Genomic DNA, 18,480 nt, shown 5'->3' on the forward strand with positions numbered 1-18,480 from the left:
TACAGAATTTCAGTTTACAAATAAGATATGGAATAAGAAAAATAATCAAAACAGATTGGAAAATCTAAAACATGCCTTAAAAAGTACATGAGGTTGCCAATTGATAAAAGATATTTTGGAGTTTGGGTTTATGAAGTGATTGTTCTTTTCTGTCCTACTTTAAAGTAGTACTGAGACCTTACATTTAAGACACTTTTCTTCCAAACATTTGGGTAGTATTATTATCCCAGTATTACTGAAAGAAGAATTTAAAGGGGGAGAAGCTGTGACTTCCTACCTCTACATTCTACGTAAGACAGAGAGAATTAGGATTAAGAGTACATTTCTGGATTCCTAGTTCTACTTGTTCTCTTTATTTATTCTTTTTTTTTTCCTGCCACTGATTGTTTGCTTGTTTAGACGAATTTCAGAGTGTACTGTGTTCCTTGCAGGAATGATAACATTACTGCCAACTACAACAGTGTAGAAAGGGTACTTTTATAAGCACAGTATCATCAGCTGATACGGAGGCTGAACTCAGGCTCCCAGAACCCAGAGCTCCCAGAGCTTCAGATCTTTATTCTTTAAATATAACACATTTAATATTTCTATTTGTTCATACTTTCTAGTTGCAATTTCAATTTACGATACAAATGTTAAGAAAATAGAGTGAAAATCACTACACAAAAAAAGATCATTTAAATACCTAAAATGAACTAAAAGATTTTTTTTCTTTCACTTACAGCTATGTTTGTGCTTTCTTACAACTATAGTCAATATAAAATTTCCGATGTAAATTTTTTAAAATTGAAAATCCGCTTTGTGCATGGTATTTTAATCATTTATTTTCTCCTCTTCAGAAAATAGATCTTTCTGTGCCTTTCTAAGCATAAATGGTAATCATTTCTATTGATTTTGTTCCATATTCTCAGGATTAATGAGGTAATAAAAACTATTCTTCATTCACGTCTTTGGTTAGTTTCCATTCTCCAGTCTGATTTCTCAGTCATCTCATTTAGATATGGTAAGATGTCTTCAACAGTCCTGTGAGTTGTTAGGGAGTATGTCAATAACATTTCATTGCTTCTGTGCTTAATGGTAAATGATTTGTCAGCATCTCTTCTATGTTTCATACCAGAGTATTTAAGGTCTTCTCTGAGGTATTTGGGAATTACATTATAAATGATGCCATCCAGCTTTCCTCCTGAGATTTTTCTGAGGATTTCTTGAATTACAAAATTCTAAAATCTTCCACCTGACAAGTGATCCAGTGCTGCCATATGGGATCCCCATGCAGGGATCAAGAAGATCAAGTAAAATGCATCTACTTTTTCTCATCCACTTCAAAGGTGATATATGTCTTTCTTCACTTATCTGGGTAAATATTCAGGCATAGTGTTTTGCTGCTTGGAACCAAACTCTGAGTAGTCTTTCAAATAAAGAAATGAATTCAAAATTTTTGTATGCAAGTCAAGATTCAAATGCTGAAGATAACAAATCATTTTCTAGTGTGGTATCTTGTAGAAGCAGATTACTCAGGATGGAAATATACTTGTTCTGAGCTCTTTGGCGTAAGTTTGTTATTCTGCTGTGGCTGGGTAGCAGTGCCTGTTATTACAGTTGCTTGACCCTTCCCATGATAAGATCCTGTTTTCAGTTATGGATAGTTTTACAAAACGTTAACTATTTGGTTAAAGTTAACTATTTGGTTAAAGACAGATCTCTGCCTGAGGTATGAATACTGGGAGATAAATTTCAGTTAGAATAGTCCCATTCAGGCATATCCAAGAAAGCTAAGATGAAACACACTTTTTTCCCACGCTGAGAAGTTCTGGCAAACTTTAGTTTGAAATGATCTAGAGGCCCTATATTCTGGAGCTCAGCCACCCATACACACAAGGGAGGAAATTTATACCTACGCTGGCAGCTTGGGCATTTCCTCACTTTGGAACTTTAATTTTTGTTTGAAAGTATTTTTTCTGCATAATCTAACACTGCCGTATATGTCTATTAGTTACTCAATCAACAGACTTCACAATGTTTTTCTGTACTGCATTTTAAGATCTCCATAAAATATGTCCGCTGGTGCTGCCCCGTTCTATTCTGTTCTACAGGGATTATTATACCACAGTTGTCCTCATCATATCTGAGTGCATTCCACCAGTGCAGTAAGCAACAAGCATCACATTATGCATAGTCTGTTCTTTCCCCTTCTTCCTCTCCTTGGGTGGGAATTTTGGGTCTACAGTGTGCAGTTTGTTTGAGTTTGGGGATATTTAAAAGGCGTATGCTATACTATGTTCTTTTAGGGTTGGCATATTTGAGGAGACTGAAACCTTGAACTAAACTCATCACTTCATGGGTAGGTAGTGTGGGGAACAAGGGAAAGATTTTATGAATTTGCTGGAGAAAACGTTTTGCTGCAGAACACTGTATTAGCTCTAAGTTTCTTATGGGGCTGATGGCGCTATGCCCAGGAATATTGCATTGTTTTGGTCTAGACAAGAGGTGACAAAGACATGAGTAATGGAGGCCAGTAAGTTCCACCGGTCTAGGACAGAATCTCCTAGCCAACTGGAGATAGTACAAAGTATTACTCATGGATACTGCTATATGAGAGCTTAGCACCAAGAAAGAATCCAGAAACACATCTGAGGGCTGTGAGGAGAGGTTTAAGTGTGCTCAGCACTTTTCTCACCCAGTTCGTTGAGTGAGGCAAGCTATATCAAATATACGTCTTTGTTGAGGTCATCTGTAATATCTTGGTGATGGATTATAATCTGATCAGGATCAAGCTACAGGAGTTTGCCCTGCCAATTTTGGCCCTGTGAATACCATGTTGATAGGAATGGGATTCTTGTTACCTAATTTTAGATATCTGTATTTAACATAGTCACCTAGGGACTAACATCTAGTTAATGGAGAAAATTAAGCATTTATACGATGCAATAGGATGCAGTTATCAGACCTGTTTTAGACAACTACATTTGTTATTTAGTACATGTCTTTTTCTCTGTGTTTTAGAAGTCTAAAGACAGGTGGGAAAAAATCCAACTTCATATTTGTGGTACATATTTTCTTAAATTTTTTCCATTGTTTCCTTCCAAGGTCCTTCCTGATTTGGTGTGTGAATTCAGGATTCAAGAATGTCGTGGAACATTCCAAGTATAAGAATGATTGTCTCATTCATAAATGCTTTGGGCACTTGTGGAATATCTTTTGGCAGTATACTCTAGTTAAAATGCAGAAATAGATAGATCTATACCCATACATTATTTCTTGAAACTGTCATCTTGCTATGTGTTTCCATAATGAGATGATATTGCAAAGGTATGCGACACAACACAAAAAATTATTCTTCTAATCAGTCCATCCTCTTAAGCCAAAAGAATGGTAGCCTCAAAGAAGAGGGAGCTGCTGCCCAGTATTTAAAATTGTGTTGCCATACCATGTGTCTTCTCTTCAGGCTATTAGACAACTTCTAACACTACTTGAAATTGGCTATGCCCAAGTTTATCTGCTGATCCCAGAGGTAGTAGATGCCCAAAAGGTGGCTACGCTTGTGAAGGTCATTATATGGTTTAGCAACAACCAAATGCTCTTGGCCTAACATTTGTCCTCAGTGTTTTCCAAATGCTAGATTAAAACCTTCTTGCCTATGGGTGTGGTCCCTGTTTTTCTAGTTTTTGCCTTTCATTGTATGGAAGTTTTGATTGAATATTGAAAGTGTTAGATTTTAAACTCTTGTGGAATACAGAATAACTCGTCATAGGCATATTTTGAGACAATTAATACTTTCATTTTACCTACAATACAATTGCTCTGGAAATTTTCTGGAAGAATAATTTCCATTTCTAAGGGGAGTACAGAGTTCTTCATGAGAGATGTAGGATTATTCTCTTTAGTCCTGGGAGATGACAGGAGGGATGAGGAAGGAAAATAATGATGTTTCCTAATCTCAAGACTTGTCCGTATAGAGACATTCTTGCAAAGTATGTCTGGTTGTGTTGACTCACTCTTACAAATTTATAGCACACTGTCTATTTGACTGACTCTGCATAGACATTAGAGTGCACTTCAAAGTAGAATAAGCTTGCACTCATAAAGTAATAAGGAAATAAGGTAATGTAAGTAGTTACTGCAACACACAGAAGACTTCATGGTAATTTCATGATAACTGTCTTATTAAAGTGTTTTGGAACCAGATGGAATCATCCCTGGCCCACATACAAACAGCTGATTTATTCTTGTTTAGGGGGTCTGGAGCTGTATTCTGCTTGGAGGAAATTCTCTTAAGAGTTTCCTGAACACACCTTTCTAGTTAGTGGAAGATACAGCTGGGTGGCCATGGTGTCTCTGCCAGCCAGAAAAATGGATGCCCCAGAATAGGACGCAGGTAGCATGGAAGATACGTTTATATGCTAAGTGAAGCAGGTGGTAAGCAAAAACAAAAATAAATAAAATAAAAGAGTTTTTAAAATAAAAATAAAAAGTATCTGTAAAATACTTCAGCAGCTACTACTGGTGATTTATTGATTGTTTACTGTTGTCTTCTGAAAGGTGGAAAAGAGTTCATGGAATAAGTATCAGTTATCATTTCTACTTTGTGCTATAAATATAACATGAACTATAAGACTGTGAAATTTGACTTTCATGAATTGCATTGCTGTGTTTCTGAAGTTGTTTGTGTCTTTACCCTTAATAAAAAATTCTCTATCAGACAGAAGATCAAGGCCATCAATTTTCAGTGCTGAAACAGAAAAGCATCCTATAACAATGTCTTTCAGGTTATAATGTTCATAGGGAAAGGTTCTGAATTTGAAAAGGCTGAGTAGGTGGAGAGAACTTAATGTTCCCAAAGAAGCATGCTTTGCACAGCTGAAGCATTATGAACCTTAGCCATAACATAACGATGGAATTATTTCATTATTTCTTCAAACTTCTTAACTCTTGCTGCATAATATATAAGCCTGCACTTCAGAAATTGTTGAAAAGTTCTAAGATCTGTTTTTTTATATTAAGCTTACCTTGATATAAAAATGAAATTACACCATTCATAACAAAAGAAGTACATGTGTCTTTGTAAAATAAGATTCTAGTATAAAGATTTCAAATTTTTGTCTTGTATCTACTTTCCTTTTTTCTCTTTTTCCCAGTGACAGTAACAATTAAATGAATGAGCTACCGAGGAAATCTGTATAGAGAATGAGAGATAGCCGGTACCACATAGGCAAAGTAGGGAGGACTTCCCTATTGGTATATTAATAATAAATAAGCTGAGTGCTGTGTTAGGAAACAGCCTTGGCTATGCTGAATAAACCAAGTATTTTTAGATACGATGTAGTAAGAAAACAATGAAGAACACAGAGATAAGATACGCAAGCATAACTGATATTTTGTGCATAAAATGCATTATACTTTTAGCCGTAGAGTTTTTGTATGTGGAATAAAATAATTAGCTCAGAGTCTCCGGGGGTCATGCATTTCAAGATATATTTTCAGAGCGGAAGCTTAAATTAAGTCTGATTATGAAAGATCATATTAATTTGGAAAGACATAGCATGGTAGGCAATCACCCAAAAACGTGTGCCCTTTTATTAACAGCTGTGCTTGGAAAAGAGTTTGACAAACAAGGTAGCGCGTTTTGCAAAAGCTGAAAAGAATAATTGCACCTAGTCCTTTCCCTGCCGAAGAATATTCCTGTTATGGCAAGGAGTGCAGCATTCTGTCAGTCTGCTTTTCACATGCACACATTCAGAGTAAGAAAGATCATTCCTGTGGCACACCCAATCCTATGCCTTTACTGAGAGAGGCTGAGTGTCCACAGACTCCACCAACTCTTCTTTAGATTGGACTTGCCACTAAGAACTTCAGTCAAGATCAGGCATTGAAATGGGCTTCTCATGATCATTTTAAAAGAATGCAAGTAAGGTGGTTACATGCAAATAGCCTCGCTGGTATGTCATCCTGAGCAACGATTTTCAACGTGGGTTTTGCGGAATGCAGCTAGGAGCCCGCAAAAAATAGTTAAGGCTAAACTTGCAGTGTCAGGCTAGGGACTGTCCTCCACAGGCTGCATATGAGGATGCACACTCCATCTTACCTCCTTAGTGCAAAGAAGGACATACATCCTTCAGTGTGCTGCTCAGTTCTTGTACTTCAGTCATCCCCTTGGGAGGGCTTGCCAGGGTTTCCACATGGCTCCTTACTTCCTCACCTACCTGAGTTTTCTTTGGATGCCCCTTGCATTTGGATGCTGGAGGGGAATAGTGAGCAGTCTGGCCTTCTCCCAGGAGGGACTCAGACAGCAGCAGTGGGATCAAGGGCCTGAACAGGGCTTATGGGCACTCCGCAGATAATTTCTAGCCCTCCGCATAGACTGCGTAGACAGAGGCTAACCTGTGATCAGTTGCATTAAACTCACAGAACAGGTGTCTCCACTTCCACTGGGAAATAGCAGAGAGGCTTAAAGACCAAAAGAAGGTGAGAATGAGTGAGCAAGAATAAGACAGGTTGGACCTTTGCTATCTTAAGGTGTGTGCAACAAGTTGTGGGAAGCAGCCTGTGTGGGTAGAGTGACCTTTATTTTTTGCACCTCATTAATGTGCAGCGCAAGTGTCAAGGAGACTACTGACCACCCTAACTTTCTGAGACATCTTGTAGATTCGGTCATCAAAGGACAAGATGGGTATTGAAAGGGGGAGAAGCAGACAGTGCTGTGCTACTCCATTTGCAGCTGTGGGACTCGCTGTGCAGCTGCCCCTCACACTGCGGGATGTGCCATTGCTCAACTTCTATCCCATCATGTAATACAGAGGTGCATGAATTGCACCAAACAATGCTAATGAAGGAAACTCCAGAGTCACCACAGTTAGTCTGTAACCACCTCAAGATCTGCACTGCATAGCTGTGTCTAGACTATGGGGCAGTCTTTGTTCTCCATGTCTACCTGCACACTACAGCCCTTTCTACCTGCTTGGCCTGAATTTTCTCCCAGTGCAAGCCAGAGTGTAGTGGACAATGTTGCAAATCCAAGCCTGCTCCTGGCATGCAGTTAGAGCAATGCCTGGGTGTTAAGTATATTCACAGCCAGGAACGGGGAAGCTCTCCCAGCCTCCACGTTTCAGAAACAGTCTATACACGTTCCAAATGGAACTGAAAAAAAACTCTGACATTCGATGCTGTAGTGATAGACCATCACCATATAGTGTGTGGGGTTTGACTGCTTTCTGACAGCTAAAGCAAGATTGAAAATTACAGTGGATAGGGAGGATGGATTTATGGATTTTTGTTTGATTGTAAAACTAGCCACATTAAAAGTGATCCCATGATAAATTCACTGTATGTAGTGCAAGATTTTTCTCAGGGAATATTCTGATAGAAAAATCTTCGTGTACCAGTTTTGTTTTTTTTTTTTTTTTTCCCTTTGGGGGGGGGTGTTAAATGCCTGATAGGAAAATCCAATTTGTTACACCAGAGAACTGAAACAAAGCAGAGCCATGAGTATGTAACTTGTACTGAGTATCTGTGTAAAACACATTATTTTGAGAATGTAATGAAAAACTTTTCAGTGAATACCTAAGGAAGAATTAATAAATACCTGTTAAAGTGATGAGTGCTTGTCTAATGAATAACCCAAATTATTAAATATCCATGATCTTTTGGGAATGAAAAAATATGTTATAGATCAGTTAGAACTAAATGGAACCTGTCATTAGGTGGGCTGGATTCTATGGCTGTTATACACCTTTCTTTCTGTTACATTTGTATCTTCTGTATATCAAACTGCCAGAGTTTGTTTCTCAGGTTAATTTTTTTTAGTTAGTTCCTCAAATAGTAATGTATTTGTTTAAACTTTTTCATTTGGAAAACTGTATAAAGCTGTTTCATTTTGTGTACATTTGATATTGCTCTGTGCAGCAAATAATAAAAACAAGTGTTTTAATGGTTGAAGGTACAGTAATTTTGAATATCACAGGCTGCATTATTCTGCCTATAATCCTATTCAAAGAGGAGAGGATAGATTCCAGGGTTATCTTAGCAGTAGGCTAGAAGTCAGGAACCTGGATTTAAGTCTCCATTCTGCAACAGATGGCCCTGACCTTGAGCAAGGCTTTTACTCTGACTATATGTTGTACTCTCTCTGTATGTAAAATAAGGGCAGCAGTGCTCTTTAGGTGTGTTCTGGAGAAAAATGCAAGACAATTTGTATGTCAGTTAACTGGTACTGGGTAGATGTCATATGACATCTTTGCTGAAAAATGTTTCCTATGAAATGTCCATATTTTATTGGAAAGGACAAGAAGGTTTTTTAGATTGCTTATTTCCTTCTCAGACTGCAAGTGAAGACCAAATTATTTGATTGGTGTCATAAAGCTGGACTATGAAATTCACTTCAGGGATACAGTGAGTTACTGCAGTCTCACTGCCTTTCAGAGAGAGTGTGATGATGAGGGAGGCAGCGTATTGCATTATGTTTCTAATTCTGATATCTGCAGCCTTTAGGTGTTACCATTCAATTAAGACTAGAATTTTTTATCCCTTGATAACAGAATCATTCATTCTCATCATGAAAGCACAGTCTATCATAAAACTATCTCACTTCAAAAAAATCACTTTGCACCTTTCCCTCTTTATCCACCACATTTAACATATGCAACATTTCTTCTCTTGTGTTTTTACTAATAGCTAGACGCTTAGCAATGTACCAAGAACCTGATTCTGAGGAAGAGGAAGCAGCCCCAAAAGGAGGAACTTTATCCCAGCGTGACAGTATCTGCAGTCATCAGAGCATTAAAGTAGTCCACAGAAGCCAGAGTACCAAAACTCATCGGCGCACTGGCAGCAGAGCTGAAGCAAAAAGAGCAAGCATACTCTCGAAGCATACTGCATTCAGTAGCCCAATGGTAAGTCATGAGAAATAAATGCACAATGTCCTGTATCTTTTAATAGAACAATGTCCTGAAAAGGGAAAGACAAAGATATTTGTAGCACATTGTGTACCTCTCACAGATTTCATCTTCTTGGCATTTTTTCCTCTGTAGTCACAGTTGTTTGTACAAAGACAACCAAATGTAGGCATAGATCTTATCTAAATACCTTCTCTTTAGGAAGAAGCTAAAGCAAAAGATAATTTGAAAGCTTTAGTTAAGGTATCTTTTCATTCTGAAAAGGTTTCCCTTCCCTTTATTTACAGAAGATGAGGGTAGCATAAGGTTTGAAATCAAAGAGTCTAATAATTGCTCTATGTGTATTTCTTCTCATTTTTGTCAATGGTTTTATCAGAGTGCTGTGATACACTGTGATACTCCGATTCTCAGACATTATGGACATACTCTATAACATCACTTTCAGTATGACTCAAAAGTAGTGGAGTTCATGTGTTGCATTTAAAAAAAAATTTTCAAAAATTTTGAAGGTGATGACAATTTTCCTTTGGTTAATTTATTTTACACTATTGTAATTCTGTTTTACATGATCTGAATGGAGCAGAGAAGCTCGATCTTGTCTGCGTAGAGAATTTGCACTGATGCACTGTTGATACAAATTCACCCTCAAAGTAATTCACAAGTATAGACAGAGAAAGATGCTGTTTGCATTGGTGGAACTTCTTGCTTTCAGTCAAGAGTAAGCTCATTTGGTAAAATTTGGATCTGTGTTCTTTACACATGAGGTCCAGTGTTTGGGCAGATTCATTAGCTGCTGATCATGAACAGATAAAATCAAAATAAATTCTTCTGAAGAAAGAACCTTAGGTCTGTTTGTATTCTAAAACACTTTCTCTATCCTAGCATTCCTGTACAGTGAGAAATACATGAGTTTGCTCTGACAAGAAATAGACAAAACAGTGGAAAGTACTGTTGAAATAGAGTGGACAGTGCTCTGTATTTCCATATAAAAACCACATGAACTACTCTCAAATGTGTGGATAGTTTTTTGTTTTCTAACAAACAATCCAGGATGGTTTCATTTTTCTGTGCTGACATAAGGCCAAGCATTTAATGTCATTGATGTTCAATCTTTCCACACTCTTGGTCCTTGCAGTGTAACACCCTTTAGTAACAGCTAATAAATGTCTTGAATTGGACAGGAGAAAGGAAGGAATATTAGTGTATAACTCTTCCTGTCTGCAACCCCCAAATTGGATGAAAATTGCAGTTATAATTATCAGTAGTGAAAAAGTTGATAACAAAGTTATTCCCATTTCTATTTCCATTATTAGGCTTATTATTAACTATATATTGTGCAGAATGGGTGTGTCACAGTTCTCTCCACCAACTCTCCTTAATCACTGACAGGGCCTGGAGAGTGCAGGGGAAACAACAAAGCGACCAGTCAGGTTCACAAAGTGAAGCTGAGGCTTCTCTTCACCATGCCAAGCTGCAAAGCTCTTCAGCAGCCAAGGCAGTATTTCTGTTCAATAACTTCGCACCCTATCCGTGCATGCATAGTAGGATCTCCTCGTATTGTCCCCAGCTTCAGGCATACCATGAATGCAGTCTGAAGTGGTTCCACATATTCCTTAGGGCCCGGTCTGCATTCTCTCCTTCCCTTTTTCTTAGAGCTGCACACGCTTGCACCAGGTTCTGTTCTGCAGCAACTTGTTTTCATGCCAGTCACACTGGAGTTTCTGTGACAGCAGCTCATTTTGTGCTTCCGTTGGCCAGAACAAGCATTTTTCTTCCCCTCTATACTACAGGTCTAAGTACTGGATCTTCTCTGAGTTTAGGAGGTGAGCAATGTGCCTCACCTGCAGGACTTGTACGAGAAACAACATTGATGTCTCAGAGACATTAATTGTAGTCATGAACCATACAAGCTGAAGTTGAACAACTCCTTCTGGACCCTGTTGTCCCTGCATAGCTGGCAGATGGGAGAAAGAGAAGGAGGAGAGGGTTGAAAATATACTGTGTAAGGCTACCATAATGTTCTTTGATAGTAACACTGGATGCTGCTTGAAAATCTGCAGAATCACAAATATTAATCACTGCCTTTTATTACTAGGAAAAGGACATCACACCTGACCCTAACCTGTTAGAAAAGGTGAATGAATGTGCAAAGCATCTGGAGATCATGAGGAACCACGAACAGCCATTAACCCACCTGAGCCCTGAACTGTGTGACATTTTTGACTTCTTCATAGCTTTGACTATATGTAATACAGTTGTGGTTACTGCACCGAATCAGCCCCGACAGAAGGTAAGTTAAAGAAACAGCAAAATAGAGTTTAAATCTCCTTTGTATTGATACTAATTTATCTTGTAAATTGAGGAAGTGAAAACCACCTGTTCTAATGAGAAACATATAATCATGAGACAACTCTTTATACCCCTATGTGAATGAATGGATTTACTCAAGCATTAGCTAAATGGAGTATTTCAGTTGTTTCATTTAACTCTGAGGTATCATTTCATCTACAATTTCAAGATACTTTTGAAGCTTCTGCGAGTTCTTGTAACTTACTCACTTATTAAATTTATACATGTGTATATGTTTGTGTGTGTGTGTGTGTGTGTGTATGTAAATGAATTTGTAAATTTGCAGGACTTTCCAGGAAAGACAAGAGTATAAGCTGTCTGTAAATCTTTTGTATATATAGATTCAGTTTTCAAAAGGCTTAGACTTTAAAAAAAATTAAAAGGAAATGCTTGAAACACATTGCTTAAATCTTTCAAATTGTGTAAAAAATGCATCTTAAGCTGATTATCATTAATAGTGATCAGCCTAAAACAGTGTTACTGATGAGTAAGAATTTCAAAAAAGCAATCCCCCAAGGATGATCTCTAAGACAAAAATATAATGGAATGTAGTATTAAAGCTAGCCAGCATCTGGAATTTCCATTCTGGAGGAAATTCTGAGATTTGTTTCTGTTCCAAATTGTAATAAAAACTGAACTAGTCTGCAAAATGACATGTTTCTGCACCAGGGAAACATTTAGAAAATGCTGAATTTTGCTGTTTTGGGAATGCTAAACTGTTATAAAAGAATTTACTGTATATTACTATGAATATGTTATTACAATTACTAACATTATATATTTGTGAAAAAAGATCTAAATAAACTGAGATAAGTGATAAAACTGAAACAGAATGCTTTGATACTAAAGAAGAGAGTAGAAATTGCTTATTTCAACATGTTTCTATTGAAAATGCTATTGACATTGGTATATTCTTATAAAACATTTCTAGTACCACAGTTTTCAATAGAAAACTGTTACATCAACATTTTTTTACTACCTGCACTGAATATGCACAATGCCAGTTTCCTACTAACAATAGCTCTTATTATGCCCTACTGGTGGTGGTCCAACATTGATAGTCTGTCAGTTGGTCATATCTGATGAGATCAAATAAGAAAAAATGATTTTAACAAAAATGTACGTGCTTTCACACAGGAAAAGACCAATAGTGGTACAGTTCTCAAATTCTAGGATTTTTTTTTTTTTTTTTTTTTTTTTTTTTTGCTCCTGAATCAAATCTGTCCATTTACTCTTCTGTCTCAAAATACAAATGTCATTACTTTTTGCTCTAAAAGAAATATTCTTTTCTAGTTTGAGTAACTTAGGTTGAGTATAAATGTCTGAGTTCTTTTACAGCTTTTCTTTGGGTTTTGCTCATTGGTTTGTTTCTTACTTCTCAAGGTTAGAGACCGATTTGAACTAAAATCTCCAGTAAAAACCATAGAAGACTTCATCCGAAGATTCACTCCAAGCCGCTTGACCTCTGGATCTAACAGCAGCAGTTCATCTAGTCTAGCTACCAGTAAATCAGTGCACAGATTCGGTTTAAGTATTCTTTCCTCTACATCTACTGAAAGCACTTTATTAAAACTGGAAGAGAAGCTGGCATACTCTGCACAGATGAATAACAATGGCTACAGCTCACAGCAAGGCAGGACAGCTATAGGGAGTGGACCTGAGGAAGGAGAACTCCGTTACGAAGCAGAGAGTCCAGACGAAGCTGCTCTCGTCTATGCAGCAAGGGCATATAACTGTTCCCTGGTTGGAAGGCTGTCTGACCAGGTATCAGTGGAGCTACCTCACCTGGGAACATTGAACTTTGAAGTATTGCATACATTGGGCTTTGATTCCATCAGGAAGAGGATGTCAGTAGTGGTCAGACATCCCCTCACAGATGAGATAAATGTTTACACTAAAGGAGCAGATTCAGTTATTATGGATCTTCTTCTACCCTGTTCTTCAGGTATACCACTTACTTAGCTTGGAGGAGGTGGGGGTTTCTAGTTAACTGCTAAAGAACTCATCAAGTTTTATGGCACTCCTCTAGCAAGTAGATCTGCCTGTTTGGTTTGTGAGTATTGGGAGCTGCAGAATGGCAACCATCTCTGTTTTTTAATAATACTTTATTATTATAGCAAATTTCCTACAACAGATTACTGGTTCTTTACCTTACAAGAATGAGTTAAATTAATTTCTTTACAAGATCTTCTACTGGCAAACTTTATTTTGAAGGAATGTTTTGAGACTTTGCCAAAGCAATTTACATTTCTTCGGGAAACCTTGCCTGGCAGTGCTTGGCTATTTCAATATTTTATATGAAAGCTAGGTATTTCTTACTGTAGCTCCTCTATCTATTTCATTTGTGAATCTTAACCTCCTTTTGTTGCAATATGTTTGTATAAATCAGTACTTCTGTATTGGTTTGACTATAATGCTAAAGGACACTGTGAATCAGTCAGCCATCAGAACAGGAAGGTTGTAGCAAAATAAGGAGAGATACTATTTAGACTAGAAATCTTTGCTAGTAGTTGACGAGTAAACATAAAGTTGCAAATGTGGAGTATTTTTCCGAAGTGCTTGACACTCAAATGTTGCATGAAACAGACAACTTTACATAGCTACTTGTTGTAATCAATCAGTTGGATTCAAGAAAAATTCTGTAAGCTTTCAGAATTTACAGGAGACATAAAGGTTTCAGTTTGCGTGAATCAGTTTGCATCTGATTTACTACATGTTCAACACTGAAGCTAACCAGTGTTTAAAGGTTATCCCAGAGTGAATGGACAGAAACCTAATGTGCTAGAGGTACTTCCCTTGTGTCCCTTATGCATTGACTTTGTGGTTACTTTTACATTAGTTGGTGTAAACAATGGTGAAAGGCTTATACTGTGCAATTTTAGTTTAATGAACTACAGAAAAATGTTGGCATTAGTTTTGTGTTTACAGCCACAGGAGTCAAAGCAGAGCCAGAAAATTAAGAACAACTTGTCCTTAACTAACAACAAAGTATTCATGAATAATATTCTGGTAAAGATCTGATATCACAGAGGTACACAGAGCATCTGTGGTAACTTGTTTGCCTCCAAAGTACTGACAGAATACTGGGAAGACTTACTAATAGCATACCTGGCAAATAGTGTTTGGAAATGAGTTCTTTAGAGTTATCTAAAAAAACCCAACTGAGCATTACAAGAAGAAAAACAAAAACGTGATTTTAGGATGAGTCTCACATACATTGTCACCACCTTAAAACAAAAAATAAAATAGACTGCTTAAAGCTACTGTGTTCATTCGCAGTGGATACAATGGATCGAGGAATTTTCAGGCAAATTCCAAGATAAGTCTAGGACTCACCTGACTAAAAGGAACAAGACCAGTTAGACCCCCAAAATTGCAACATTGCAGCATAAGGTGGTATCTGTCAGAGAAGAAGAGCAGTGTTCCTGAAGGTCTTTGTTAGCCGTGAGTGAATTCCATAGCTGGGCAAAGAGAGTGAACTTGCACCATCTTTACAAGCAAATGAATTAAATGTGACTTTAGAGTGGTGCATTTTAAAATGTTTTTAACCCAAATTGAACTATCAGTTTTAGTATAGTTTGCTTTTTCAAACAATATAAAGTGCAGTCACTGAAACTTCCAAAGTAATTTCCCTTTCTTTCGAGCCTTCTAATCCACTGGTGGCTTGAGTAATTCTGTAAGTTTCAGCTGATTCATCTGAGGAACATTTGACATTTCTCTTGAACAGCTTCACTCGTGGCAGCAGATTCATGGCTCCTGTCTGCAGTATCCTAACATCAGTGGATATTTTGTCAATTCTTGAGACATTTTCACCTTTTTCACAGCATGGGGCTGTATAAAGGGAGAGGGAGTCTCAGCATATCTGTGCTATGAAAATTGTATATCTTCCTGGATCTGTCAGTGGTTTCATTCTATTCTCATGAAATATGATATGAATATGATCATGAAATACAAGTGTGAGAAGAAATGGATATACTAAAAAAATGCAGACATTTATCATTTCAAGCAATTGATCAATATGTGTGACAGCTAATCCTGGTGTGCTTTTATGGCTATCTTAATTCCTCAAAGACATGTAAATTGTATACAAGTCAGCTATGCATTTTGAGACTTTGCGGTGCTTGTGTTCTGAGACTGAAAGTCCAGAACACCATAATATGTATCCGAAATCTGCATATTCAAATGCATGTTGCATGACTGAATCCTAACAAGTGACAGCCCAAAATCAGGTGCAAAAATACTGTGGTGCGTTGTGCTGAATGCTGTAGCTTCAACCATATCTTAAGTAAAATCAGAAATTATCCAGTGAGCTTCAAAACTTAAGAGTTTCAGATTTCACTCAATTTCTTCTGCCTATCTATAGTCTCAACTACATCTAGTTGAGACTGTGAAACTTGATATTTTTTGATAGCATACAAATATTTTCAAAAGACTTGACGTGATTCCTAAGTGTGTATTGTTTTTACTTTATCTCAGCAGTCACCATGTGGATCATAAATAAGAAAGTTGCTATTTGAGTCAATAACCAACTCATACAGCAACTGTGAATGTAAGTCATTGAGAAAACAATGATTGGGCTGGCTTTCAAAAACTTATGGTTGTGGAAGGAAATAGAGCAAGCAGAATCCTGCTAGCTCTCTATCATTCTTCTGTAGATTTGTTTACTTGTTTTCACTTCTGTAGTGCATGTGGTCACACTGCTAGGCAAAGAAAACTGCATCCCAGCTAAAAAGGATCTCAGCAACTGGGTGTTGGATGCCAGAGATTTCTTTCCTTCTCCCTTTTAACTTCTGAGCACAAGATGAATTTCACAGTAAGATTGATAAGGCATATGAGGAGCTAAAATGAGTTTTAGCTCCCATTGGTATGCTGATGGAGAAGGGAGATGCAATCCTTCAGGCTGTAATTGAGAATTCACATGGAAAAGGTTGTGTACATCTCTACTTGGAGAGAGTTGCTGCCTTCGTACATCGAAGGCAGAATAACATTTGACATTATAAGCACTGCATTAGTGCCCATAGTATTCAGATAGATCTAGTTAATGGTATCACTTAATGGTAAAGTGATAGAAAAGTTTTGGAGGTTTTTAAGCAGCCATTCAAGTTTGCACTAATTGGAATCTATGAATGATTGGAATGACCACTCCCTTAAGATAATTTCTTATGGGATATGCAAGAAATATGTCATTTCTCTCTAGAACAGTAACTTATCACAATAAATTAGGAACAGTGCTTGTCTACTTTATTCTTTTAAAGTTTTAAAAAGCTGAATACAAGTCTCTAAGAATAGGTTTGCTGCAGTACTTCTCCCAGAAAAACATTTCTGATATTACACAGCCAAGTCACATATGCCAAAAAAGACTATTATGCACAAATAGAAAAGAAGCTATATGTAACTGTATGAGGTTACCAGTTTAGAATATGCATATTTCCACTGCATATTGCAGCTGAATCTGATGGCAAGCTGTTATAATAATTTCTGAAGGAATCTGGTGGGGTGTGTGTGTAGGAGAACAAGCTACAGTGTAAGAAATGGCTCTCTAATTGCAAATAATTATTCACAGGGATGTTCTTCCAAAATAGTATATCTGTATTGTCCTCATGGTAAAATCTATACTGATAGCACAGATAGGATTGATAGATAGACAAGCCCACTAGAGTTTTTCTGCAGTCTTCAGCACAGGACCTTAATTAGAGATGGAACTGAAATGAAGGAACACATGAAATACCTTCAGCAATCTTTATGTAGTTCTTTAGGAACAGCTAAGTGTGTACACTAGGCTTTACAGACCTAGAGGGAATAAGACTGTCTTTAACAGTGGGAAAAGAGCTATATAATGAGTAAAATGTGCTGTTAGATGGTTGAGATAACAGGGACGAAAAACTAGACTATTGGGATTCCAAATTACCAGCTCCTACCTTCCAACAGTATCAGTATTTCTAAAAGCTTGTATTGGAGCCTCTAAAGGCCCACATAGGCACTGTGCCTCTGTATGAGAGTGCTGAATGTGTCTATGTTTATAGATAGAGAGACAGATAGTCATGTGTGTACATTGTCCCTCATAGCAAGCTGAAAATGAATATGAATGCACACTGGAAGCATGGGAATTGAAAACAAGAAGATATTCCTATCATCTAATTTAGATACCTGAGTTAACTGCATCAGATAGGGGCATAGTGACCAAAGGTTCCTAGTACAGTCAGTTGAGAGAGGTGGACAAATTTGGTGGTCAGTTCAGATCACCCATATTAGGCCGTTAAGTGTTCAGACCTCTGGTGATGAGTGGCATCCACCTAACTCTGTGAATGGTTGTTGTGCAAGTACCAGTAACACTAATACTGTCTTAAGGAACGGTTCTAATTACAAAATTATAATCCTGAAGTGATTCTACAAACTCCCTAAAACATGCAGACTTTCTAAAAAATTATTTGGATGACATCAGGGGATTGGGAAAATTGCCTGAAGGTACCAGTCATTCTCACTCAACAGTTTCAATTTAAAAACCTGTAAGTTTCCTTTAATGCTAACATTGCAATTCATATTGCTGAAGATTGCTACAACAGTATATTGTACCTGAATCTATCTTGATCCTAGATGATAAAAAAGATACATATCACCTTCTTTAAACTTTCAGAGAACTCAGGTAATGAGATGGAACAAAATGTGTTACCATCATGTGCATTAATCTTTCTCGCTTATGGTGTGAGCACATTGAACTAATCCCAGCTAAAGAGGGAAAAGAAACAGAAGCTCAGTCCTGATTTTGAATTCTTACACATGGCTTTAAATGAGGAGTAAAGTTAAGTAGAAGTTGTGCTATTGCATTCAAGGTAGAAGCTAGTTGTCAGGTCTGCGTGAGTGTAAATTCTGTTATAAATGAAATCAAAGTCAGACCCAGATCTTCTTTTATTGACTCAGTCCCATAGGAAAATGAGTAAAAGAAAACAAGGATTTTAGTAACAGTAGTACCTTCCTATACTTAGATATACAAAACGGAGCACATCTCTGGTTCTTTTTAGAAAGGTCTTAACCTTGGTGGAAACCTACGTGCTTTTGTATAATAAGTGTCATTTTTCTACACATAATCGTATGTGCAGAAATGTTTGCTAATACTCCATTTGAAAACGTACTTCTCTTTCTCTCGTGATTGTTTGCTGTGGAAATTAATCAGGATTTCCCAAAGTACTCAGGGCAAACATACTGAAGAATGAAAGATTTTTTTAACACATGTCCATGGTGACTT

At 37.3% G+C, this 18,480-nt stretch overlaps 1 protein-coding gene across 3 annotated transcripts in view; it reads left to right on the plus strand.

Annotated features, from left to right (window-relative positions):
* The window catches only part of ATP10A (ATPase phospholipid transporting 10A (putative)), a 116,435-nt gene that overhangs the window by 77,567 nt on the left and 20,388 nt on the right, over positions 1 to 18,480 (plus strand). For all 3 annotated transcript variants that reach the window (XM_062601566.1, XM_062601567.1, XM_062601568.1), the window contains exons 8-10: positions 8,668 to 8,885; positions 10,984 to 11,178; positions 12,621 to 13,182. In XM_062601566.1, the coding sequence (XP_062457550.1) occupies positions 8,668 to 8,885; positions 10,984 to 11,178; positions 12,621 to 13,182 (975 nt within the window). The remainder of the gene's footprint in view (positions 1 to 8,667; positions 8,886 to 10,983; positions 11,179 to 12,620; positions 13,183 to 18,480) is intronic.

This window comes from Rhea pennata, chromosome 1 (genome assembly GCF_028389875.1).
Source record: "Rhea pennata isolate bPtePen1 chromosome 1, bPtePen1.pri, whole genome shotgun sequence".
NCBI lineage: Eukaryota > Metazoa > Chordata > Aves > Rheiformes > Rheidae > Rhea > Rhea pennata.